Here is a 26,548-nt window from a genome sequence, read left to right as displayed (position 1 = left end):
TATATTGTATAAGAGGTCAGATGTTGATGATGTAAATAATATTTGTTGGTCTGCTGTGTGTAATGAGGAGCAACCAGACGCTGCACTTGACACATTTATGAAATTGCTTATTCCAGTTAAGAAAATGACTGTAAACACTGTTAAATCCCCTTGGATTGACGAGGAATTGAAAAATGGTATGGTTGAGGGTGATGAGGCAAAATGTGTGGCAAATAAGTCTTGCAAATTAAGAAATCATGTGACTAAATAAAAATAAACTACACTATGAAACAAAAATTAATAATATACAGAATGGTATTAAAAAGCTTTGGAGCACCTTAACCTGTTAGGGCTAGGGGGCAGCATTTGCACGTCTGGATAAAAAAAATGTACCCGAATTAATCTGGTTACTAATCCTACCCAGTAACTAGAATATGCATATACTTATTATATATGGATAGAAAACACTCTAAAGTTTCTAAAACTGTTTGAATGGTGTCTGTGAGTATAACAGAACTCATTTGGCAGGCAAAACCCTGAGACATTTTCTGACAGGAAGTGGATACCTGATGTGTTGTATTACCTTTAAACCTATCCCATTGAAAAACACAGGGGCTGAGGAATATTTTGGCACTTCCTATTGCTTCCACTAGATGTCACCAGCCTTTACAAAGTGTTTTGAGTCTTCTGGAGGGAGATCTGACCGAACAAGAGCCATGGAACGATGATGTCCCATTAGACACCTGGCGCGCGAGTTCATGTTGGGTACCCTCGTTCCAATACGTTATAAAAGAGTATGCATTCGTCCACCTTGAATATTATTCATGTTCTGGTTAAAAAGGCCCTAATGATTTATGCTATACAACGTTTGACATGTTTGAACGAACGTAAATATGTTTTTTCCCCTCGTTCATGACGAGAAGTCCGGCTGGCTTAGATCATGTGCTAACAAGACGGAGATTTTTGGACATAAATGATGAGCTTTTTTGAACAAAACTACATTCGTTATGGACCTGTGATACCTGGAAGTGACATCTGATGAAGACAATCAAAGGTAATGGATTATTTACATAGTATTTTCGATTTTAGATCTCCCCAACATGACGTCTAGTCTGTATCGCAACGCGTATTTTTCTGGGCGCAGTGCTCAGATTATTGCAAAGTGTGATTTCCCAGTAAGGTTATTTTTAAATCTGGCAAGTTGATTGCGTTCAAGAGATGTAAATCTATAATTCTTTAAATGACAATATAATATTTTACCAATGTTTTCTAATTTTAATTATTTAATTTGTGACGCTGACTTGACTGCCGGTTATTGGAGGGAAACGATTTCCTCAACATCAATGCCATAGTAAAACGCTGTTTTTGGATATAAATATGAACTTGATAGAACTAAAAATGCATGCATTGTCTAACATAATGTCCTAGGAGTGTCATCTGATGGAGATTGTAAAAGGTTAGTGCTTCATTTTAGCTGGTTTTATGGTTTTGGTTACCCTGTCTTTGAATTGACAAAACATTACACACAACTCTTGTAAATGTATTGTCCTAACATACTCTAAATTTATGCTTTCGCCGTAAAACCTTTTTGAAATCGTAAAATGTGGTTAGATTAAGGAGATGTTTATCTTTCAAAGGGTGTAAAATAGTTGTATGTTTGAAAAATTTGAATTTTGACATTTATTTGGATTCAAATTTGCCGCTCTTGAAATGCACCTGCTGTTGATGGAGTGCACCACGGGTGGCACGCTAGCGTCCCACCTAGCCCATAGAGGTTAAATTACATTTTGGGAACTCTTCTCTTTCATTCATTGAATCAGATGACTCATTCATCACAAAACCCACTGGAATTGCCAACTAGTGCCTTTTTCATTGGAAAGATAAGCAAACTTAGGCATGACATGCCAGCAACAAACTCTGACACTACACATCCAAGTATATTTGACAACATTTTGGAAGATGAGCATTGTACTTTTGAATTCCATAAAATGAGTGTGCAAAAGGTGAAAATAGTATTGTCTATCAACAATGACAAGACACCGGGGTCTGACAATCTGGATGGAAAATTACTGAGGATAATAGCGGACGATATTGTCCCTCCTATTTGTCACTCCTATTTGCCATATCTTAAATGTAAGCATACTAGAAAGTGTGTGCCCTCAGGCCTGGAGGGAAACAAAAGTTATTCCCCTACTTAAGGATAGTAAAGCCTCCTTTACTGGCTCAAATAGCCAACCCTTTGTAAACTTTTGGAATGTTTGAGCAGATACAATGCTATTTCACAGTAAACAAAGCACAGTACTTACTCAAATGAGAATTTGATAAGACTGTAGGGGCTTTTTGTTAGACTTCAGTGCAGCTTTTCACATTATCGACCATAGTCTGCTGCTGGAAAAACTTGTGTAATGGCTTTACACCTCCTGCAATATTCTGGAGGGTGTTCTTTAATGGAAGCCTCTCAAACATAATCCAGGTATATTCAGGAGTTCCCCAGGGCAGCAGTTTAGGCCCCTTAATTTTTTCAATATTTACTAACTCCATGCCGCTGGCTTTGAGTAAACATAGGAAAATTGCTATTGATAATGATATGCATGTCAGTCTCTCCTGGCTCAAAGTGGAAGAGAGATTGACTTCATCATTTGTTTTTGTAAAAAGTGTTGACAAGCTGAATGTACCTAGCAGTCTGTTTAAACCATTGGCACACAGCTCGGACACCCATGAATAACCCACAAGACATTCCACCAGAGGTCTCTTCACAGTCCCCAAGTCCAGAACAGACTACGGGAGGCGCACAGTACTGCATAGTGCCATGACTACATGGAACTCTATTTCACATTAGGTAACTGATGCAAGCAGTTGAATCAGATAAAAAAAACAGGTTAAAATACACCTTATGGAACAGCGAAGACTGTGAAGACACCGTTACAGACATACGCATATATTGTAAAATTGTTGTATGGTATTATACATATTTTATTGTACATTTTGTATTGTAGATATGTAGTGGTTTAATAATGTTATATGATGTACTGTTTTATCTTTTGTTTTATATGCAATGTAAGTGCTTTAATGTGTTTGGACCCCAGGAAGAGCAGCTAATAAATACAAATCTGTTATTGATATCACCTATTAAATCCTTATATCCACTTCAATCAGTGTAGATGAAGGGGATGAGACAGGTTAAAGAAGGATTTTTAAGCCTTGAGACAATTGAGACATGGATTGTGTATGTGTGCCATTCAGAGGGTGAATGGGCAAGACAAAACATTGAATTGCCTTTGAATGGGTTATGGTAGTAGGTGCCAGGCACATAGATTTGAGTGTGTCATGAACTGCAACGCTGATGGGGTTTTCATGCTCAACGGTTTCCGGTGTGTATCAAGAGTGGTCCACCACCCAAAGGACATCCAGCCAACTTGGCACAATTGTGGGAAGCATTGGAGTCAACATGGGCCAGCATCCCTGTGGAACGCTTTCGACAACTTGTAGTACATGCCCCGATGAATTGAGGCTGTTCTGAGGGAAAAAGGGGGTGCAAGTAAATATTATGAAGGTGCTCCTAATGTTCTGTACACTCAGTGTTAGTCTAGAACCGGCAGGAATGTTGACTGAATGATCTGCTTTTTGCTATTTAGCGAAGAGGCATGACCTATTTCTAAAGAAGCCCATTTTTATTCTCAACAACTTAACTAACTTATCAATATGCTTTTTAAGAGATAGCTATTCTTCAATCCAGATGCCCAGAGGGGACACGATCAATGTGGGCACCATCAATTTTTTCAAAAAATGTTTTGAAAAATAACATACTTGTTTTGACCTGCATTATAAGTACCAATTTCAGTTCAACAAAGGCTTTCTGCAAACAGTTGTGTATGCTATTGCCCCCAGGGTTGGCCAAGCTCTTTTGGAGCTCCAGTCTGCCTTCATTTCCTTGCAGAAAGCCTTTGATGAAGTGAAATTCATACTTTATGCAGGGATGTTATTTTCCAATTCAGGTAAAAATGTATCTGATGATTTATGCATATGTCCATTGGATGGTGCCCCCATTAATCATGTCCCCGCTTATAAATATCTGGGCATCTGGATGGAAGAAAAGCAATATTTTGTGGTGTGCTGCGGACAAGCCACCGGGGAGACTCTTTGAGGCCTGGTGACAGAAAGTCTACATCACGCGGTGTTGGCTCCCTCTGCTGGATGTGCCAGGTCTCGACGGGTCCTCCGGCCAAGACTAATTGGGGCTGACTGAGACTGGTGAGTAATCAAGGGGCTGATCGCTCATCAGCCATACGGGGCCCATAAAGCTGCCAGGAGGGCAGCCACGGGAGGTTTGAAGGTGGTGAGAGGTTGCAACTGGAGAGACGTCCTCACGGCCTGCTAGAACCGAGGGGCTCTGTGTTCCCCGGAGCCAAGAAGGCGGTATCCCGGAAGAGGTCTCCTGGATGAGACCGGTTTCTTTTATTTTCCTTTATTTTTTAAAATAAACACCCTTGAAACAGAGGTATCACACTTGTGTCTGTGTCTGATCTGTGTAAACGTCTAGATCAAACCCCTTGGTCTGCCACAAGTGGTGGAGAATGCAGGCATTCTGACAATGTGGTCAGACCAGGGTTTACGTTTATGCAGTATCAGTATGGAAGAGTTGATAGCTCAATTCGTTCGGGTGCAACAGAACATTCATAAACAAACGCTGGAAGAACAGTGTCTACAGAATGTCTGCCTGCTTGAGGAAGTCAAGAAGCTGTGAGGAGAAACACAGACTGAATCGCATCCCAATATATTTTCTATCAAGCTAACGGAGGATGATGACATCGAGACTTACCTCTGCATGTTAGAACAGACAGCACTCCGGGAAGGATGGCCCAAGATGAAGTGGTCAAGTCTTCTGGCCTGTTCCTGTCCAGTGACACCCAAAAGGCGTATTTTTTTTTCAATTCATAGGATTCATTCAATACATTTTCTAGATATATTTTCAGCCCCCCACCGGCAATCTGATAGCATGTAAAATAAATCATGAGATAAAAACAAATGTATATTACATCTTCTGAACAATACGTCATATATCCTCAGAAATAGTGACACATTATTGATACACATTCATGGGTGTAAAGGGCCGTTGGTTAAGAGTTCAGAAATGTCTGTATGTCCAGCGTGAACACCTTGGGCCTGTGGAGTCTGGCCGTGGAGAGCTCCATAAGTACAATTTCCTTAAATGTGAGCAGCCATTGTTGCAATGGTAACTGATGCACCTTTGTACAATAATTTTCTTTGCAGCTGTGGTTCCTGCCAACCAAATCAAATTGTATTGGTCACACACAGAAGTTAATGAGAGTGTGCATTTCGCTACACACTCTGTTGGAGCCATGAGAAGTGCAAATGCAAATCAGTGTCATCACAAGGCACCATCACTATTGGATCTAATAGCAGAATTGTATATGTAAGTACAGAGATGACATTGTTGACTTTCCCCCAGAATTCAACCACCCCCGGGCATTTCCACAGCACATGCTGAAAAGTACCAAGGTCCCCTGTGGTGCAGAACTCTCATAATGGTGATGGACTAATACCCATGTTGTCGTTTTTGAGGTGTTAGGTTCTATGCAATTTGTTTAATTAATGAATTGGTGATTGTGGTTTCTAAATGATCCAAATATATTTTTCCATACTGTCTCCCAATGTATTTGTATTTCAGCAAATGGATAGAGTTAATGGGTTTTGTGCTCCTATAATTAATTGACTAGATATTAGAAACAACTCCTTTTGAGGGGTGTCTGTCCGTTAGAAGTTTGACCAATGGGTGTACTACTAGTTCTGCTCCCAAAGGGACCCCATAGGCTCGCATGGATAGGCAGAGTTAAAGGTAAAGACAAAATGATGAACCTGGGACATAATAAATTGAATATGTCTTTGAAAGTATAAATATGCTAAGAATTCTTTATTACGCCACATTGGAGAGTATGATTGCCATTTAAGATTATATCTCATATGCTTCTCTGTAGCTTTCCACACATTTACTGAGTATGCTAGGATGGATCCAAACAATAATACACATTTTTTTGGCGTCAATCCAGAAAATCATAAATCTTGTAATTTTATTGGTGAAACTATTGGCTCTTCTATAGTACGCCAAGTAACAGAAGCCTCTGGGTTTAACCAGGTCTTCAGAATATTCATTGGGAATGATAGGTGATAACATTTTAGATATGGAAGTGCAAGTCCACCTGATGCTTTTTTTCTCTGTAGTTTTGCATATTTAATCTGTGGTCTCTGTCTCCCCTAAATTAACTTCTTTATGACAGAGTCAAATTTAGACTGATAGTCTATAGGAGGAGTGTAACGGTTGTTGTCGGATAAAGCGGACCAAGACGCAGCGGGGAAATGTGCACTCATCTTTTTTATTTAGTTGGCAAAGAAGGTGAACCAAAAATAAACACGTACACAAAAAGAAACAACGATGAATAACAGTCTTGTAAGGCTTGAAGCTATACACAGAAACAATCTCCCACAAAACACAAACAAAACACATAGGTGCAGACCCCGGATGCACCTCACCTAAATAAACCAATACCCCCCAACACAAAAAAATCCCCCTAAACTAAAGGGAGGGAAGGGAGGGTGGCTGCCATCAACGACGGCTCCTGTGCTACACCTCCCCCTCCCCAACCCACCTATACTGGAGGTGGCTCAGGTTCCGGTCTACTACCCCCACCCAACCTGTCCACCCCTGCAGAATACTCAGGGCTGCAGAGCCTCTCTGGGGGCTCCGGACTGTAGGCCGACTCTAGCTCCAGACTGCAGGCAGACTCACTCAGTTCCGGACTGCAGGCAGACTCACTAGGTTCCGGGCTGTAGGCAGACTCACTCGGTTCCGGACTGGACACTGTTGCCGGATACTCTGGACTGGACACTGTTGCCGGATACTCTGGACTGGACACTGTTGCCGGATACTCTAGACTGGACACTGTTGCCGGATACTCTAGACTGGACACTGTTGCCGGATACTCTAGACTGGACACTGTTGTCGGAAGCTCGAGACTGAGCTGACGCACTGGAAGCCTAATGTGTGGGGCTGGTAGTGGAGCTACGAGACAGGAGACACAGACTTTAACCTCTATGGGCTAGGCGGGACGAATTCGTCCCACCTACGTAACAGCCACTTGAAGCCTGTGGCGCGATTTTCAAAACCTTAAAAATCCTATTACTTCAATTTCTCAAACATATGACTATTTTACAGCTATTTAAAGACAAGACTCTCGTTAATCTAACCACACTGTCCGATTTCAAAAAGGCTTTACAACGAAAGCAAAACATTAGATTATGTCAGCAGAGTACCAAGCCAGAAATAATCAGACACCCATTTTTCAAGCCAGCATATAATGTCACCAAAACCCAGAAGACAGCTAAATGCAGCACTCACCTTTGATGATCTTCATCAGATGACAACCCTAGGACATTATGTTATACAATACATGCATGTTTTGTTCAATCAAGTTCATATTTATATCAAAAACCAGCTTTTTACATTAGCATGTGACGTTCAGAACTAGCATACCCCCCGCAAACTTCCGGGGAATTCGCTAACATTTTACTAAATTACTCACGATAAACGTTCACAAAAAGCATAACAATTATTTTAAGAATTATAGATACAGACCTCCTCTATGCACTCGATATGTCCGATTTTAAAATAGCTTTTTGGTGAAAGCACATTTTGCAATATTCTAAGTACATAGCCCAGGCATCACGGGCTAGCTATTTAGACACCCAGCAAGTTTAGCACTCACCATAATCATATTTACTATTATAAAAGTTTGATTACCTTTTGTTGTCTTCATCAGAATGCACTCCCAGGACTGCTACTTCAATAACAAATGTTGGTTTGGTCCAAAATAATCCATCGTTATATCCGAATAGCGGCGTTTTCGAAACACTATCCGAAATGGTAAAGAAGGGTCGCGCGCATGGCGCAATTCGTGACAAAAAAATTCTAAATATTCCATTACCGTACTTCGAAGCATGTCAACCGCTGTTTAAAATCCATTTTTACGCCATTTTTCTCGTAGAAAAGCGATAATATTCCGACAGGGAATCTCCTTTTCGGCAAACAGAGGAAAAAAATCACAAAGGCGGGGGCGGTCGGGTCACGCGCCTAAGCCCAGTGTCCCTTGATCGGCCACTTGAGAAAGGCGATAATGTGTTTCAGCCTGGGGCTGGGATGACGACATTCTGTTTTTTCCCTGGGCTCTGAGCGCCTATGGACGACGTAGGAAGTGTCACGTTAGAGCAGAGATCCTTAGTAAAAGATAGAGATGGAAAAGAAGTTCAAGAAATGGTCAGACAGGCCACTTCCTGTAAAGGAATCTCTCAGGTTTTGACCTGCCATTTGAGTTCTGTTATACTCACAGACACCATTCAAACAGTTTTAGAAACTTTAGGGTGTTCTCTATCCATATGTAATAAGTATATGCATATTCTAGTTACTGGGTAGGAGTGGTAACCAAATTAAATCGGGTATGTTTTTTATCCAGCCGTGTCAATACTGCCCCCTAGCCCTAACAGGTTAAGGCTAGTGCGAGGAGCGGGAACAGGCTGAGTTGGACTGGGCTGACGTATTGGAGGCCTGGTGCGTGGTGCTGGTACTGGATATACCGGGCCGTGGAGAAGCACTGGTGGTCTCGATCGCACCTCCTGCATAACCCGTCCTGGCTGGATGGAACTAGTAGCCCTGTACGAGCGGAGTGCTAGTACAGGGCGAACTGGGCTGTGCAGGGGCCTGATGGTTGCCGTGTGTAGAGCGGGCGTAGGGTAGCCTGGACCTAGGAGGCGCACCGGTGGCCAGATGCGCTGCGCAGGCATCCTCCTACCAGGCTGGATGCCCACTCTAGCATGGCATTTGCGAGGGGCTGGGATCACTCGCACCGGACTGTGCGTGCGTATGGGTGAGATCGTGCATACTTCCGCATACCTAGGAGCTCTCCACTCCATACGTCCTTCCCAAAAAGCACGGGGAGCTGGCTTAGGGCTCACCCTTGGCCCAGCCAAACTACCCGTGTGCCCCCCCAAAACATTTCTTGGGGGTGCCTCTCGTGCTTCTCCCTCAGCGCGTACAAAGCCTCGTACCGACGCCTCTCCGCCTTGGCTCCCTCTATTTCCTCCCGTGGGCGACGGTATTCCCCAGCCTGATGCCAAGGTCCAACCCCGTCCAAAATTCCTCCCATGTCCAATTCCCCTGATAGTCCATATAATTGTTCCCTTGCTCCTTACCCCACTGCTTGGTCCTTGGTGGGTGGGAGATTCTGTAACGGTTGACGTCGGATAAAGCGGACAAAGATGCAGCGGGGAAATGTGCAGTCATCTTCTTTTTTATTTAGTTGGCAAAGAAGGTGAACCAAAAATAAACACGTACACAAAAAGAAACAACGACGAATAACAGTCCTGTAAGGCTTGAAGCTGTACACAGAAATAATCTCCCACAAAACACAAACAAAACACATACCTATATATAGGACTCTCAATCAGAGGCAACTAAAAACACCTGCCTCCAATTGAGAGTCCAACACTCAATACCTAGACATAGAAATACTAAACTAGAGAGAACATAGAAATACAAAAAACATAGAACATAACCCAGAAATAATAAATCAAACACCCTACTAAGCAAACCACCACCCCAAACCACGTAAAACAAATACCCTCTGCCACGTCCTGACCAAACTACAATACAAATAACATCCTGACCAATAACCCCTATTATTGGTCAGGATGTGACAAGGAGGCAGTGGTAACATGGAACTCATAAAATTCATACGAGGGAGGACATTTAGTTTAGTTTATTAATTCGACCATTTTAAAAAACAAGCACACATAAAACTTAAAAGCCATACATGCACATGAATAAAATCATCGAGGATAACACACAATAAAGTCTGAGACTTATTTCCATTGTGGTCCTCTTGAGACAAGATCGAACAAAGTATGGCAGTGAAATAATAAAACAAAACAAAACAACATAAATCTCATCATTCCAGTTACATCATAGGGGTTATTCATATGGGCACAGAGGACATCAAACATATTTTTAAAACTGTCCAGAGAGGACGTTGTTTTTAAAGGCAGAGGCAACTGAGGCTCCAGTATACAAGAAAGTACCTTTCCCAGCATTACTCCTGAACCTGTATAACCTGTTGCCGCACGGATCGGATAGGGGGCAGTATTGACAATTTCGGAAAAAATATGTGCCCATATTAAACTGCCTCCTACTCAAACTCAGAAGCTAGGATATGCATATTATTAGTAGATTTCGATAGGAAACACTCTGAAGTTTCTAAAACCGTTTGAATGGTGTCTGTGAGTATAACAGAACTCATATGGCAAGCAATAACCTGAGAGAAATCCTACCAGGAAGTGGAAATCTGGATGCATGGGCTCTCTTCAAGTCGTTTCCTATTAAATAGACAGTGACGTAGTAATAATGTCGACAGTCTTTACAAAGTTGTTTGAAGCTTCTACGATGAACAGAGCCCGAATGACAAGGAGGGGAAGTTGTTGAGGCAGGGGGTGACATCACTTCTTGGGGCGCGTTCATGAGGGAGGATCCTCCCGTTCCAAAACCTTTTTCAAGACACAGGAACCGTCCGGTTGAAATATTATTGAATCTTCACGTTCTGAAGGCCCTAAAGATTGATGTTTTACAACGTTTGACATGTTTAAATATAACTTTTTTTTACTTGTCGTCGCGACATCGTCCGCGCGCTTTCTACACTTGGAGTAGCTTACTGGACGCACGAACAACAAGGAGTTATTTTGACATAAATTATGGTCTTTATCGAACAAAACAACATTTGTTGTGGACCTGGGATTCTTGGAAGTGCCTTCTGATGAAGATGATCAAAGGTAAGGGAATATTTCTAATGCAATGTATGATTTTAGATGTCCCCAAGATGGCGGCTATCTGTATAGCCTAGTGTATTTTTCTGAGCTCAGTACTCAGATTATTGCAAAGAGTGCTTTCCTCGTGAAGCTTTTTTGAAATCTTTCATAGCGTTTGCATAAAGGAGATGTTCATCTATAATTCTTTGAATGACAGTTTAATTTTGTATCAATGTTTATGACAAGTATTTTTGTAAATTGTGGTGCTAATTCACCGGCAGTATTTCAGGGAAAATATTTTCTGAACGTCACGCGCCGATGTAAAATGCTGTTTTTATATATAAATATGAACTTTATCGAACAGAAAATGCATGTATTGTGTAACATGATGTCCTAGGAGTGTCATCTGATGAAGATTGTCTAAGGTTAGTGCTGCATTTAGCTGTGTTTTGGGTATTTGTGATGCATGCTAGTTGCTAGGAAAATGGCTGTGTGGTTGTTTTTGTCATGTTTTTGTCATGTACTCTCCTAACATAATCTAATGTTTTGCTTTTGCTGTAAAGCCTTTTTGAAATCGGACAACGTGGTTCGATTCAGGAGAAGTGTATCTATAAAATGGTGTAAAATAGTCCTATGTTTGAGAAACAGAAATGATTAGATTTGGTTTTGAATATGGCGCTCAGATTTTTTCGCTGGATGTTGATCCCGGTTACGGGATCCACGCGGCAAGAAGATAAGCACACATCAGCAACACCTGATCTGGTGCTGTGATTGTGTGCATCCCTAACACGAGGAAAGTAATTGCTTAGATATCTGGGCGCAGGACTATAAATACTCCTGTAAACCAAACCTAGTCTAATCTGGGACAACCTAGCCTCAACAGGCAGCCAGTTTAGCTCCTGAAAACAGCTCCTGCCTATGTGAGTATGTGGACTCACCCTCAGCACTACCCTGATCAACTTATTCTGGGCTATCTGGAGCATCCCCAGAGTTTAGATAAGCCCCCAAACCAGGAAGTACTAGCATAGTCAAAATGGCATTGAATGAGGGCAGTAGCTAGCACTTTCATGGAGTCCTTATCAAGCAGCCTGGACTTTCTAGCCAAAAACGTAGTCCTGGCATTAACCTTCCCTAGCACCTTATTGGCCATGCTCACACCTCCCAAGCTTCCATCAAGGATACATCCCAAGTAGCTAACAGAGGTTTTAGTAGTCAGCACCTCACCCCCTAACTCCACTCTGATTTCAGACGACCTACACAATTTAGGTCTGGATCCAAAAATAATTGCTTCAGTTTTCCCTAAGTGCAGAGATAGCTTATTATCTCCAAGCCATTTGCTAATGTTAGTAAGCTCTGTGCTAAGTATGCTCTCCAACATAGTTTTACTTTTGTGAGACACCAGAAGTGTAGAGTCGTCCGCATAAAGAAAAAGACGGCAAGAACAAGCATCTTTCATATCATTAATATACAATAAAAACAGCAGAGACCCAAGCACGCTCCCCTGCGGAATGCCACAACTCATTGGTTTTGCCTGAGATAGTGAACCATTAACCTCTACTACTTGCTCCCTTCCTGATAAATAGGAATCTACCCAGCCTAGAGGGATATTGCTTAACCCCTGAGCCTCCAGTTTGGAGATTAGGAGACAGTGGTTAACTGTATCATAGGCCTTCTGTAGGTCAAGCAGTACCATTCCACACAGATTTCCCTCATCAATCTCTTTCCTGATGAAGTCAGTCAAGTAAAGTAGACATGAATCAGTAGAGAACGTTTTTCTATAACCCGACTGAAAATCATACATTAGATCCTGTTTGTTAACATATTCATACATTTGCTCATGTATAATTCTCTCCAGGATCTTTGATGTTACATAGAGGATAGATACAGGCCTATAATTCCCAGGGTCAGACTTTATCCCCTTCTTATACAGAGGTATAACTTTAGCTTGTTTCATGTCCCTGGGAAAGGTGCCTTGTTCAAGAGAGAGATTAACAATATGTGTAATACAAGGGCCAATTTGCTCAGCAGAATCTATTAGAAACCTTGCAGGAATATTATCCAGGCCTGTGGCTTTGGAGCATTTAAGCTCTGCCAGCATACTGACTATGTTGGCTGTTGCTATACCTTTGCAAAAGAAAAAGAGTTTGGCTGAACCCCTGACTCTACATAATACTTCTTGACTTGGTTGTTTCCATACCAGAACTGGTGGGCAGCTTGCTAACCAGCTTGCTGGCAACAGAATTTAAAAAAAGAGTTGAATTCATTGGCAACCTCTGCTTTTTCATATACCATCTCCCTTTTGATGTTCAGTCCAATACTGTTTAGTTTGTTTTTGGAAGTACTACTACAGCCTAGTTCCGTAAATGATTTCCAAAGCTTTTTAGGGTCATTTTTGTTTTCAATTATTTTCTCAGCAAAGTAACCCCTCTTAGCTTCATCCATCCTGCCCTGTGCTTCATTTCTGTGACGTTTATATAGGACAAAATCATGCTGCTCTTGAGAGTTCTTAAATTTCTTAACTTCCCTGGGCTAGTCAACAGCCAGTGGAATCGCGTGGCGCGTAATACAAATACCTCAAAAATGCTATAACTTCAATTTCTCAAACATATGATTATTTTACACCATTTTAAAGACAAGACTCTCGTTAAGGAAATATGGCGATGTACAACGTGACCTGTTGGGAGTAGGCTACAGTTACTAAGAGCATAACATTTCCACACCCGAATTGTAGTCTAACCAATACCCAAATGGAGATTCAATGAAACAAAAAATCTCAATGATCTATCAAGACAAGTCCGCATGCTTGTCTCAGAGCAGCGCGAAACAGTGCTGAAATAGTTGACCACACGTGGGTAGTCTATTGCTTCAAATCCTATTGCTTTGAACTTCAATATGCTATAAATGCCACAATGTCACAAATAATTGAACACACACAATTCTTAAAACTCTAATGCTTTTAATATTTTCTACCCTCCGAATTCATAATCATTATATAAATATGTGCACCTTGATATTGGGGGTGCGCCATGCGGCTGTGCCTAACGGGGAAGGGGGGGATTGAGCCGGGTGGGCGCAACCCAGGCAACATGGAGATGCGGGGATCCAAGCTAGGGCGAGAGCTGAAGCCACCCTCCCAACCCTCCCAGCCCAGAACCCCGAGCTGAGGGAAGGGAGAAGCGGAAGGCGTGGATCCCCTACCCAGTCCTCAGAGAATCATAGATACTCCCGCCGTGTGTTTCGATATTTTCTTTCTCGCTCTCTCACTCTCTCGCTCTCTCCCCCTCTCCTCTCTCTCCTCTCACACATGTTGTCTTGACCTCTGAATCCTCGGCTATGAAAAGTCAACTGACATTTACTCCTACACACTAAAAAGAAAAGGTTCCTGGAGTATCCTTTAGGGGTTCTTAAAATTGAAACTGTGGGGGAACCCCTATGAGTTCTTTGAAGAACCCTCGAAAAAGGTTATTCGAAGCACATTTTGGTGTAAATTTTTTTAACTCCCTCCATTATAAAAAAAATATTTTAATAATACAAATATTGATTTATATAATTAATTGCTTATTTAGTGGTACCACAAATGTGAATTAATATTTACAAAACAATTTACCAAACAAAACACATTAGAGAATCAATCCAGGAACTGTAGTGATGCCTCTTGCACTGAGATGCAGTGCCTTAGACCGCTGCGCCATGACCAATATGACCTATATATATATATAGATAGATAGATAGATAGATAGATAGATATATTGCTCAAAAAAATAAAGGGAACACTTAAACAACATATCCTAGATCTGAATGAAAGAAATAATCTTATTAAATATTTTTTCTTTACATAGTTGAATGTGCTGACAACAAAATCACACAAAAATAATCAATGGAAATCCAATTTATCAACCCATGGAGGTCTGGATTTGGAGTCACACTCAAAATTAAAGTGGAAAACCACACTACAGGCTGATCCAACTTTGATGTAATGTCCTTAAAACAAGTCAAAATGAGGCTCAGTAGTGTGTGTGGCCTCCACATGCCTGTATGACTTCCCTACAACGCCTGGGCATGCTCCTGATGAGGTGGCGAATGGTCTCCTGAGGGATCTCCTCCCAGACCTGGACTAAAGCATCCACCAACTCGTGGACAGTCTGTGGTGCAATGTGGCGTTGGTGGATGGAGCGAGACATGATGTCCCAGATGTGCTCAATTGGATTCAGGTCTGGGAAACGGGCGGGCCAGTCCATAGCATCAATGCCTTCCTCTTGCAGGAACTGCTGACACACTCCAGCCACATGAGGTCTAGCATTGTCTTGCATTAGGAGGAACCCAGGGCCAACCGCACCAGCATATGGTCTCACAAGGGGTCTGAGGATCTCATCCCGGTACCTAATGGCAGTTAGGCTACCTCTGGCGAGCACATGGAGGGCTGTGCGGCCCCCCAAAGAAATGCCACCCCACACCATGACTGACCCACCGCCAAACCGGTCATGCTGGAGGATGTTGCAGGCAGCAGAACGTTCTCCACGGCGTCTCCAGACTCTGTCACGTCTGTCACGTGCTCAGTGTGAACCTGCTTTCATCTGTGAAGAGCACAGGGCGCCAGTGGCGAATTTGCCAATCTTGGTGTTCTCTGGCAAATGCTAAACGTCCTGCACGGTGTTGGGCTGTAAGCACAACCCCCACCTGTGGACGTTGGGCCCTCATATCACCCTCATGGAGTCTGTTTCTGACCGTTTGAGCAGACACATGAACATTTGTGGCCTGCTGGAGGTCATTTTGCAGGGCTCTGGCAGTGCTCCTCCTGCTCCTCCTGGCACAAAGGCGGAGGTAGCGGTCCTGCTGATGGGTTGTTGCCCTCCTACGGCCTCCTCCACGTCTCCTGATGTCCTGGCCTGTCTCCTGGTAGCGCCTCCATGCTCTGGACACAACGTTGACAGACACATCAACAACAAACTAGAATGGTCCAAACACACCAAGACAGTCTTGAAGAGGACACGAAAAAGCCTATTCCCCCTCAGGAAACTAAAAAAATGTGGCATGGGTCCTGAGATCCTCAAAAGGTTCTACAGCTGCAACATCGAATGCGTCCTGACTGGTTGCATCACTGCCTGATACGGCAATAGCTCGGCCTCTGACCGCAAGGCACTACAGAGTGTAGTGCGTACGGCCCAGTACATCACTGGGGCTAAGCTGCCTGCCATCTACCAGGCGGTGTCAGAGGAAGGCCCTAAAAATTGTGATAGACCCCAGCCACCCCAGTCATAGACTGTTCTCTCTACTACCGCATGGCAAACAGTACCGGAGTGCCAAGTCTAGGACAAAAAGGCTTCTCAACAGTTTTTACCCCCAAGCCATAAGACTCCTGAACAGCTAATCAAATGGCTACCTGGACTATTTGCATTGTGTGCCCCCTCCCAACCCCTCTTTTTACGCTGCTGCTACTCTCTGTTTATCATATTTGCACAGTCACTTTAACTATACATTCGTGTACATACTACCTCAATTGGGCCGACCAACCAGTGCTCCCGCACATTGGCTAACCGGGCTATCTGCATTGTGTCCCACCCAACACCCGCCAACCCCGTCTTTTACAGTACTGCTACTCTCTGTTCATCATATATGCATAGTCACTTTAACCATATCTACATGTACATACTACCTCAATCAGTCTGACTAACCGGTGTCTGTATGTAGCCTCGCTACTTTTATTGCCTCGCTACTGTATATAGCCTGTCTTTTTACTGTTGTTTTATTTCTTTACCTACCTATTGTTCACCTAATACCTTTTTTGCACTATTGGATTACAGCCTGTAAGTAAGCATTTCACTGTAAGATCTACACCTGTTGTATTCGGCGCACGTGACAAAGAAACTTTGATTTGATTTGAAACAAAAATAGAACTGTTTGGCCATAATGACCATCGTTATGTTTGGAGGAAAAAAGGGGAGGCTTGCATGCCGAAGAACAACATCCCAACCGTGAAGCACAGGGGTGGCAGCATCATGTTGTGGGGGTGCATTGCTGCAGGAGGGACTGGTGCACTTCACAAAATAGATGGCATCATGAGAGAGGAAAAGTATGTGGATATATTGAAGCAACATCTCAAGACATCAGTCAGGAAGTTAAAGCTTGGTCGCAAATGGATCTTCCAAATGGACAATGACCTCAAGCATGCTTCCAAAGTTGTGGCAAAATGGCTTAACTTCTTACCTTTAGACATTCCGCTCGCGGAACACCTGCTCCAATATCCAATGATAGGCGTGGCGCGAATTACAAATTCCTCAAAAATACCAAAACTTCAATTTTTCAAACATATGACTATTTTACACCATTTTAAAAGACAAGACTCTCCTTTATCTAACCATACTGTCCGATTTCAAAAAGGCTTTACAGCGAAAACAAAACATTAGATTATGTCAGCAGAGTACCCAGCCAGAAATAATCAGACACCCATTTTTCAAGCTAGGATATAATGTCACAAAAAACAAAACCACAGCTAAATGCAGCACTAACCTTTGATGATCTTCATCAGATGACAACCCTAGGACATTATGTTATACAATACATGCATGTTTTGTTCAATCAAGTTCATATTTATATCAAAAACCAGCTTTTTACATTAGCATGTGACGTTCAGAACTAGCATTCCCACCGAACACTTCCGGTGAATTTCCTAAATTACTCACGATAAACGTTCACAAAAAACATAACAATTATTTTAAGAATTATAGATACAGAACTCCTTTATGCAATCGCTATGTCCGATTTTAAAATAGCTTTTCGGTGAAAGCACATTTTGCAATATTCTGAGTAGATAGCACGCCATCACAGGCTAGCTATTTTGACACCCACCAAGTTTGACCCTCACCAAACTCAGATTTACTATAAGAAACATTGGATTACCTTTGTTGTTCTTCGTCAGAATGCACTCCCAGGACTTCTACTTCAATAACAAATGTTGGTTTGGTTCAAAATAATCCATAGTTATATCCAAATAGTGGCGTTTTGTTCGTGCGTTCAAGACACTATCCAAGGGTGACGAAGGGTTATGCGCCCGACGCGTTTCGTGACAAAAAAATTCTAAATATTCCATTACCGTACTTCAAAGCATGTCAACCACTGTTTAAAATCAATTTTTATGCTATTTTTCTCGTAAAAAAGCGATAATATTCCGACCGGGAGTCGTTGTTTTCGTTCAAAGACGAAATAATAAAAACATGGGGTCGGCTCGTCCACGCGCCTCAGTCTCATTGTACTCAGATCGACCACTATCAAAATGCGCTAATGTTTTTCAGCCAGGGGCTGCAAAGACATCATTCAGCTTTTTCCCGCCTTCTGAGAGCCTATGGGAGCCGTAGGAAGTGTCACGTTACAGCAGAGATCCTCAGTTTTCAATAAAGAGAGTCAAGAAGCCCAAGGAATGGTCAGAGAGGGCACTTCCTGTACAGAATCTTCTCAGGTTTTGGCCTGCCAAATGAGTTCTGTTATACTCACAGACACCATTCAAACAGTTTTAGAAAACTTTAGGGTGTTTTCTATCCAAAGCTAATTTCTATCCAAAGCTAATTATATGCATATTCTAGTTTCTGGGCAGGAGTAATAATCAGATTAAATCGGGTACGTTTTTTATCCGGCCGTGAAAATACTTGGCTGTTTTTAACCACTTCCGGTTGTCACAGGAAGTTCTTACTCAACACACGTTGTCTTTGGGGTAGACATAAACAGAATCCTGAATAAGAAGTCTCTACCTTAAGAATTGACTGAATGACAGATGGTTGAGTTGCGTGATTTTCACTCTCTGCTGGTTGGCCATATGACAATAGCTCTTGGGTGTTTTTAACAACTTCCGGTTGTCACAGGAAGTTCTTACTCAACACACGTTGTCTTTGGGGTAGACATAAACAGAATCCTGAATATGAAGTCTCTACCTTAAGAATTGACTGAATGACAGATGGTTGAGTTGTGTGATTTTCACTATGTGCAGGTTAAATGACAATAGCTCTTGGCTGTTTTTAACCACTTCCGGTTGTCACAGGAAGTTCTTACTCAACACACGTTGTCTTTGGGGTAGACATAAACATAATCCTGAATAAGAAGTATCTACCTTAAGAATTGACTGAATGACAGATGGTTGAGTTGCGTGATTTTCACTATGTGCAGGTTAAATGACAATAGCTCTTGGCTGTTTTTAACCACTTCCGGTTGTCACAGGAAGTTCTTACTCAACACACGTTGTCTTTGGGGTAGACATAAACATAATCCTGAATAAGAAGTCTCTACCTTAAGAATTAACTGAATGACAGATGGTTGAGTTGCGTGATTTTCACTATGTGCGTTTTATGACAATAGCTCTAGGCTGTTTTTAACCACTTCCGGTTGTCACAGGAAGCTCTTACTCCACACACGTTGTCTTTGGGGTAGACATAAACAGAATCCTGAATATGAAGTCTCTACCTTAAGAATTGACTGAATAACAGATGGTTGAGTTGCGTGATTTTCACTATCTGCTGGTTGGCCATATGTCAATAGCTCTTGGGTGTTTTTAACAACTTCCGGTTGTCACAGGAAGTTCTTACTCAACACACGTTGTCTTTGGGGTAGACATAAACAGAATCCTGAATAAGAAGTCTCTACCTTAAGAATTGACTGAATGACAGATGGTTGAGTTGCGTGATTTTCACTCTGTGCGCTTTATATGACAATAGCTCTAGGCTGTTTTTAACAACTTCTGGTTGTCACAGGAAGCTCTTGCTCCACACACGTTGTCTTTGGGGTAGACATAAGAAGGTGGGGACTCGGGTGTAAAGTACCACCATCATCCGTTAATCCACGGGTGTGGACTTAGTCTCTGAGCGGAAAGCGGCAGGGTAACCAGGTGCACATAGGTTGTTTCGGGTGACCAGGTGCACATAGGTCGGTTCAGGTGACCAGGTGCACGCGGTTCGTAGCAGCGGGGCTATATGCTTTAGTGTCCGGGGAAGGGTGCTTAAGTGTGGGTGCCCTGGTTCGGATGGTGTACGAGGTTGTGGAGGTGGGGGGTATCCCCCATTGGAGGTCATGCCCATAGAGAGGGGTGTTGACCCGGTTAGTGAGTGTAGGCTAAGGTGCCTGGAGGTCCAAGGCTCCAGGGAGTAAGCTCTACTCTCATGTCCGGAGAGATGGGTGTTCCCCGGAGAGTGGGTGAAGGCCTAGAGGCCTGGAGGTCCGTAGTTCCACTGTCCTTAAGGGGGGCAGAGCAGTCAGCCTCTCTGGAGGTTGGCTGCTCTGTCCCCCTTTTTTTTGGCCTGGTAACCCAAAATAAAACCATGTGAATATCCTACAGACACGTCCCCACCGTACCTTAAAACATCCATAAAACACTCATTCTTCATCCCACTGACTTGGGATCAACGTGGGGTGCGCCCACAGTGGTGAAGGAGGTGGTTATGGCCTTTAAAAGTATTTAAAACCGTTTTGAAAATTTTGACTTGGTAACCCAAATGAAAACAGGTGCATACGGACACGTCCCCACCGTACCTTAAAACATCCATAAAACACTCATTCTTCATCCCACTGACTTGGGATCAACGTGGGGTGCTCCCACGGTGGTGAAGGAGGTGGTCATGTCCTTTAAAAGTATTTAAAACCGTTTTTAAAAAATGGTCCTGGTAACCCAAAAATGTGCAATATTGCGCGTTACGTTTGCAATATTGCGCGTTACGTTTGCAATATGATTCATCATGTCAACTTTGGTGATATTTTTTGCTGTTGAATCATATTGCAAATGCACGTTACATTTGCAATATTGCGCGTTACGTTTGCAATATGATTCAATGGGCATTTAGCATCACAAATTTAGGCATGCTCAAAAATACTGCAGAAATGCATAATTGACTGGCCCGATGAACTCGGGATGGCCGGGCAGTGACTGTGGTTCCTCTCCATTGCTCGTCACCCAGCAGTCAGCGTCCATCAGTCAATTAGATGTCATTCTGACACCAAACTGATACCATCTGACACCAAATCAACTTTTTCCAACTCATATAGAAGCCAACTATCACATATGTCAGAGAAGGCCCATAATTCACAGTGCTTTCAATTTTAACCATAAAAAAACATAAAACACATAGTTACGTTATAGCTGCGGGTCCAGCTCTGACAATATGTGTAGGCCTATGTGAGGCGACCCCGAATCCCAAGGTTCGGCTCGATAGGTCATTCGGTGCCCGAGCAATGGCCTTAATTGGTGCTGAAAATCCACTTTTTCAGGGCGTTACTACGGGGTCCCTGAATGAGCTATCGGACAGAGACATTTGGGTCCGTCTCTATGGGCCGAGGTGGTTTCAATGCACCTAGTCTTGCGACTCTGGGACATTCCTACATGTCGCCATGTCCGTGATATTCAAAATGAATTGAAAATATTGCAAATGCACGAGGCGGTTTCTCGGTCTGAGAACCTTCTAGAGCCACATAAATCACCGTGCACTATCGACTTGAGCTCTAGAACAGGTTTCTAAAATTTCGGAGCTCTAGGTCTGACGGTTCTTGAATCGTTTGAACGAAAATAACTATTGAAGGCGGTATAAGCCTCTAAGCCCCACACTATGTCCCTATGGACAAATTGTGTGTGTGTGTGTTTTAGTTTTTTTTGCAAAAAGAATAGACACACGTTGTCTTTGGGGTAAGGATAAACAGAATCCTGAATATGAAGTCTCTACCTTAAGAATTGACTGAATGACAGATGGTTGAGTTGCGTGATTTTCACTATGTGCGTTTTATGACAATAGCTCTAGGCTGTTTTTAACCACTTCCGGTTGTCACAGGAAGCTCTTACTCCACACACGTTGTCTTTGGGGTAGACATCAACAGAATCCTGAATATGAAGTCTCTACCTTAAGAATTGACTGAATGACAGATGGTTGAGTTGCGTGATTTTCACTATGTGCGTTTTATATGACAATAGCTCTAGGCTGTTTTTAACCACTTCCGGTTGTCACAGGAAGTTCTTACTCAACACACGGTGTCTTTGGGGTAGACATAAACAGAATCCTGAATAACAAGTCTCTACCTTAAGAATTGACTGAATGACAGATGGTTGAGTTGCGTGATTTTCACTATCTGCTGGTTGGCCATATGACAATAGGTCTTTGGTGTTTTTAACAACTTCTGGTTGTCACAGGAAGTTCTTACTCAACACACGTTGTCTTTGGGGTAGACATAAACAGAATCCTGAATAAGAAGTCTCTACCTTAGGAATTGACTGAATGACAGATGGTTGAGTTGCGTGATTTTCACTATCTGCTGGTTGGCCATATGACAATAGCTCTTGGGTGTTTTTAACAACTTCCGGTTGTCACAGGAAGTTCTTACTCAACACACGTTGTCTTTGGGGTAGACATAAACAGAATCCTGAATAAGAAGTCTCTACCTTAGGAATTGACTGAATGACAGATGGTTGAGTTGCGTGATTTTCACTATGTGCGTTTTATATGACAATAGCTCTAGGCTGTTTTTAACCACTTCCGGTTGTCACAGGAAGCTCTTGCTCCACACACGTTGTCTTTGGGGTAGACATAAACGGAATCCTGAATATGAAGACTCTACCTTAACCTCTATGGGCTAGGTGGGACGCTAGCGTGCCACCCACTCAGCAGCCAGTGGAATCCTGTGGCGGGCTATTCAAAATCCTTCGAAATACTATTTCTTCCATTTTTCAAACATATGACTATTTTGCAGCTATTTAAAGACAAGACTCTCATTAATCTAACCACACTGTCCGATTTCAAAAAGGCTTTGCGGTGAAAACATAGATTATAATAATCTGAGGACAACGTCCCGCAAACAAGCATTAGAGTAGCATTTCCCAACCAAACATTAGCGTCACTAAAGTCAGAAATAGCAATAAAATAATCAATTACCTTTGAAGATCTTCTTCTTTTGGTGATATAAAAGGCCCAATCTTCACAATAAATGGTCGTTTGTTCTATCAAATCCATTTTTATAGCATAACACGAAACATTTCCGAACCGGCTAGTGTCATGAATTCTGATTCCTTCAACTTTGTCCGAAGCATTCGATGTAATTACTCCCGCTAAACTGACGTTTATCCAGTCATGGTTGGCTTTGTTGCAATCTCCTGTTTGCCAGTAACACAACCATACTTGATTGTTCTTTTTGCGGGACGTATTGACCGAAAATACCTGATTCGAACACACCTAACAATGACATCCTTGCGCGCCAATGATATGACCAGTGCTTCGTTGATTGACTGTATTTCGGACCAATCACCACTGATCGTCTTGAAATCTACCTTGGCAGATAGCCAATGAGCTAAGGTAAACGCCAGTATGAAATGGTAATACCCTGAATGACCAGCTCTTGAACGAAAGCCGTGCGTAACGCAGCCATTCGCCATTGAAACTTCCAGCCGCCGGAGCCACATCTGTTTGCGCACAGCAGTTTTGAGTAGAGATATTTTCCAGCTATTTTATCGTTATAATTATGGCTAGTAAATCTGTAAAATCTAAGGCTAAGTCCGGGTATACAGATGTACAAGACATAATAGATGAAATAGATAGAGATAGTGAAACGGAGCTTCTTGAAGAAGAATCTGATTTTGAGTCCAGTGTGGACTCGGAATTTGAGGACATGTTTCTGCATGGAAAGGACGCGATTTTGGACGGGTGAGTAATATCAAATGTTGATAATATCAAATGTTATTCTTTTGAGTTGTTTGGAGATATATATATATTATTTTGTATGTATTTATTTGACATATATATGTAATGAACCGTGTGAAACACATGGCTAAACATTATGAGTGCGTGTCTGTGTCTGTATATATTAGATACATGTACAAAAATATGTATTTTATCTAGACATGGCCTTTCCAACTCTGTATATAATCTCTGTATATCTAAAATATTTTTTCCATGTATTTTATCTAGACATTGGTTTCACAACTCTATATATAATCTGTCTGTATATATAAAATATGTTTTCCATGTATTTTATCTAGACATTGGTTTCACAACTCTATATATAATCTGTCTGTATATATAAAATATGTTTTCCATGTATTTTATCTAGACATTGGTTTCACAACTCTATATATAATCTGTCTGTATATATAAAATATGTTTTCCATGTATTTTATCTAGACATTGGTTTCACAACTCTATATATAATCTGTCTGTATATATAAAATATTTTTTACATGTATTTTATCTAGACATTGGTTTCACAACTCTATATATAATCTGTGTGTCTGTGTCTTCACAGTCCTTCTGATTCTGATTGGGAGCCCCCACTGCCAAGGTGCCCATCCCCCACAGGAGCTGGTTCATCTAGCCGGACCCCTGCTGTCTCCGGCTCCACACCTACCCCCACCCGGCCAGGTGTGAAGTCTGTGACAAAGAAGAGGAGATGGGGCAAAGCTAAGCCAGCAATCAGAGAGGAGGAGGGTCGTTGGCACTCTGTGACGGTGGAGGATGTGGGCCCACCACCTCCAGTATTCAGACCTAAAAGGCAACCAGGACCTCAGCTGGACATGACCTCCAACTACAGCCCCATGCAACTTTTTCAACTGTTTTTTACGTCTGCAGTGATTGATTCCCTTGTCTTGAACACTAATAAATATGGTGCAAAGAAGCAGGCAGGCAAAAAAGATGCATGGAAGCCTATTTCCATGACAGATATTTTCTGTTATTTATCTATGGTCATGTACATGGGTCTAGTCAAGCTGAAAACCCTGAAACAGTATTGGAAAACTGCACCCCTCTATCAACTGCCTTTCCCCTCCACTGTCATGTCGTGTAAAAGGTTTCTGACAATCTCACGGGCGCTTCATATTAGTGACCCAGAAGTTGACGGGGACAATGACAAGAAGCGAGGCACAGCAGGGTATGACAGGCTATGCAAAATTAAACCTCTCTACCACAGTATGGTTGAGGCCTGCAAGACCTATTTCCAGCCCGCCCAGAACCTGTCCATAGATGAGAGAATGGTAGCCTCAAAGGCCAGAATCAGCCTAAAACAGTACATGCGTAACAAACCAACTAAATGGGGTTACAAACTGTTTGTTTTGGCTGATTCTGCGTGTGCATACACGTGCAATTTTTTTGTTTATGAGGGGAAGAGCAGTTGTGCGACCGGTAAGGGACTCAGCTATGACTCTGTCATGGCATTATTAGATTTTCAACTGCTGGGGAAGGGCTACAAACTGTTTGTGGACAATTTCTACACAAGCCCTACCCTGTTCACAGACCTGAGGAGGTTGGATATGTGGGCTTGTGGCACCATTCGGCCCAACAGAGTGGGCTTTCCTAAAACCAAGGTGAACGACATGCCTAAGCGGGCTGAGCGGGGTACCATGCGGTGGATCCGTGAAGATGGCCTTCTCTTTGTCAAGTGGATGGATACCAGGGAGGTGGTCATGTGCTCCAGTATCCACAAGTCCTTCAGTGGAGATCAGGTCATCAGGCGTGTGAAGGACGCTACTGGGGCATGGACAGCCAAAACTGTCCCCATTCCTGCAGCCATCAAAGACTATAACAAGAGCATGGGGGGTGTAGACCTGTCGGATGCACTTATAGGCTACTATAATGTGCTACACAAGACAATGAAATGGTACAAGACTTTTTTTTATCATTTTATCGACATTGCTGTTGTCAATTCATTTATCATGCAGAAGGAAATGGCCAACAGCTGTGGAAAGCCCCCCATTTCACAGCTAGCCTTCCGAGAGCTGCTAATCCAGGAGCTTGCTGCCTACAGCAAGACCACTGCAGCACCTTCTGTCCCCTCTAGTTCTTCTGCTCCTTCAACCAGTGGTGTTCACCTGCCTAAATTCATCTCTGCAGGCATGAATGTGCCTCAGGGCAAAAAGGGCACAGTGGGGAGGCGACGCTGTGCCCTTTGTCACAGGAAATGCCCCATCACCTGCACTAACTGTTCAGTAACCCTCTGCTTTACAGCAGAAAGAGACTGCTATGGGCCATGGCACAAGCAGCACAATTTTGTGTAGTGGACTGAGGGTCCTCACAATACTGTACATTTAATGTATGTAAATGGTTACCCTTGTAATTAAAAATTTTCAACATTTTATATTTGTATTTTTTTGGTACTTTATTTGAGTGGTGTGTTAGAATATAATTTTTGTATTTTGTATATAGTTTTTACATCAAAATGTATCACTGTACCAATTTGGCCACTTGGGTACATTTGGGTACATTTGTGTGGGACACCTGGATGACTTCATGCTCAATGTCATGTAGCTCGCTCATTCCTGAAGATATGTTTATGAAACTTTTCTCAGATACTGTTGCCCTCTTACATTCTGCATAGAAATTATCCCCAGCATCCTATCTGAATGTTTGGCTGTTCCTTTTCAGTTGAAAGATGGTGCAACAACAATAGAAACCAGAAAACGTATGTTTGTTTCCTTGTATTTTCTTCTACCAGATCTATTGTGTTATATTCTCCTACATTCAATTCACATTTCCACAAACTTCAGAGTGTTTCCTTTCAAATGAAACCAAGAAAATGCATATCCTTGCTACTGGGCCTGAGCTACAGACAGTTAGATTTGGGTATGTCTTTAGGTGGAAATTAAGAGAAGTGGGGGGGTAGCCCTAACAGGTTAATCCCATAGAAAATCTGTGGAGGGAGCTGAAGTTTCGAGTTGCCAAATGTCAGCCTCGAAACCTTAATGACTTGGAGAAGATCTGCA

At 42.4% G+C, this 26,548-nt stretch overlaps 1 protein-coding gene across 1 annotated transcript in view; it reads left to right on the top strand.

Moving 5' to 3' along the window:
* The window catches only part of LOC106584882 (ras-specific guanine nucleotide-releasing factor 2), a gene marked incomplete at its 3' end in the record, with an annotated part of 149,821 nt that extends 124,637 nt beyond the window's left edge, over positions 1–25,184 (top strand). The window contains exons 18-19 of the mRNA XM_045706972.1: positions 24,100–24,215; positions 24,950–25,184. Coding sequence (XP_045562928.1) covers positions 24,100–24,215; positions 24,950–25,184 — 351 coding nt within the window. The remainder of the gene's footprint in view (positions 1–24,099; positions 24,216–24,949) is intronic.
* Positions 25,185–26,548: the final 1,364 nt, after the last annotated feature.

This window comes from Salmo salar, chromosome ssa24 (genome assembly GCF_905237065.1).
Source record: "Salmo salar chromosome ssa24, Ssal_v3.1, whole genome shotgun sequence".
NCBI classification, from domain to species: domain Eukaryota; kingdom Metazoa; phylum Chordata; class Actinopteri; order Salmoniformes; family Salmonidae; genus Salmo; species Salmo salar.
Note: the sequence above shows the minus strand (reverse complement) of the source record. Positions and strands in the feature narration are given on the sequence as shown.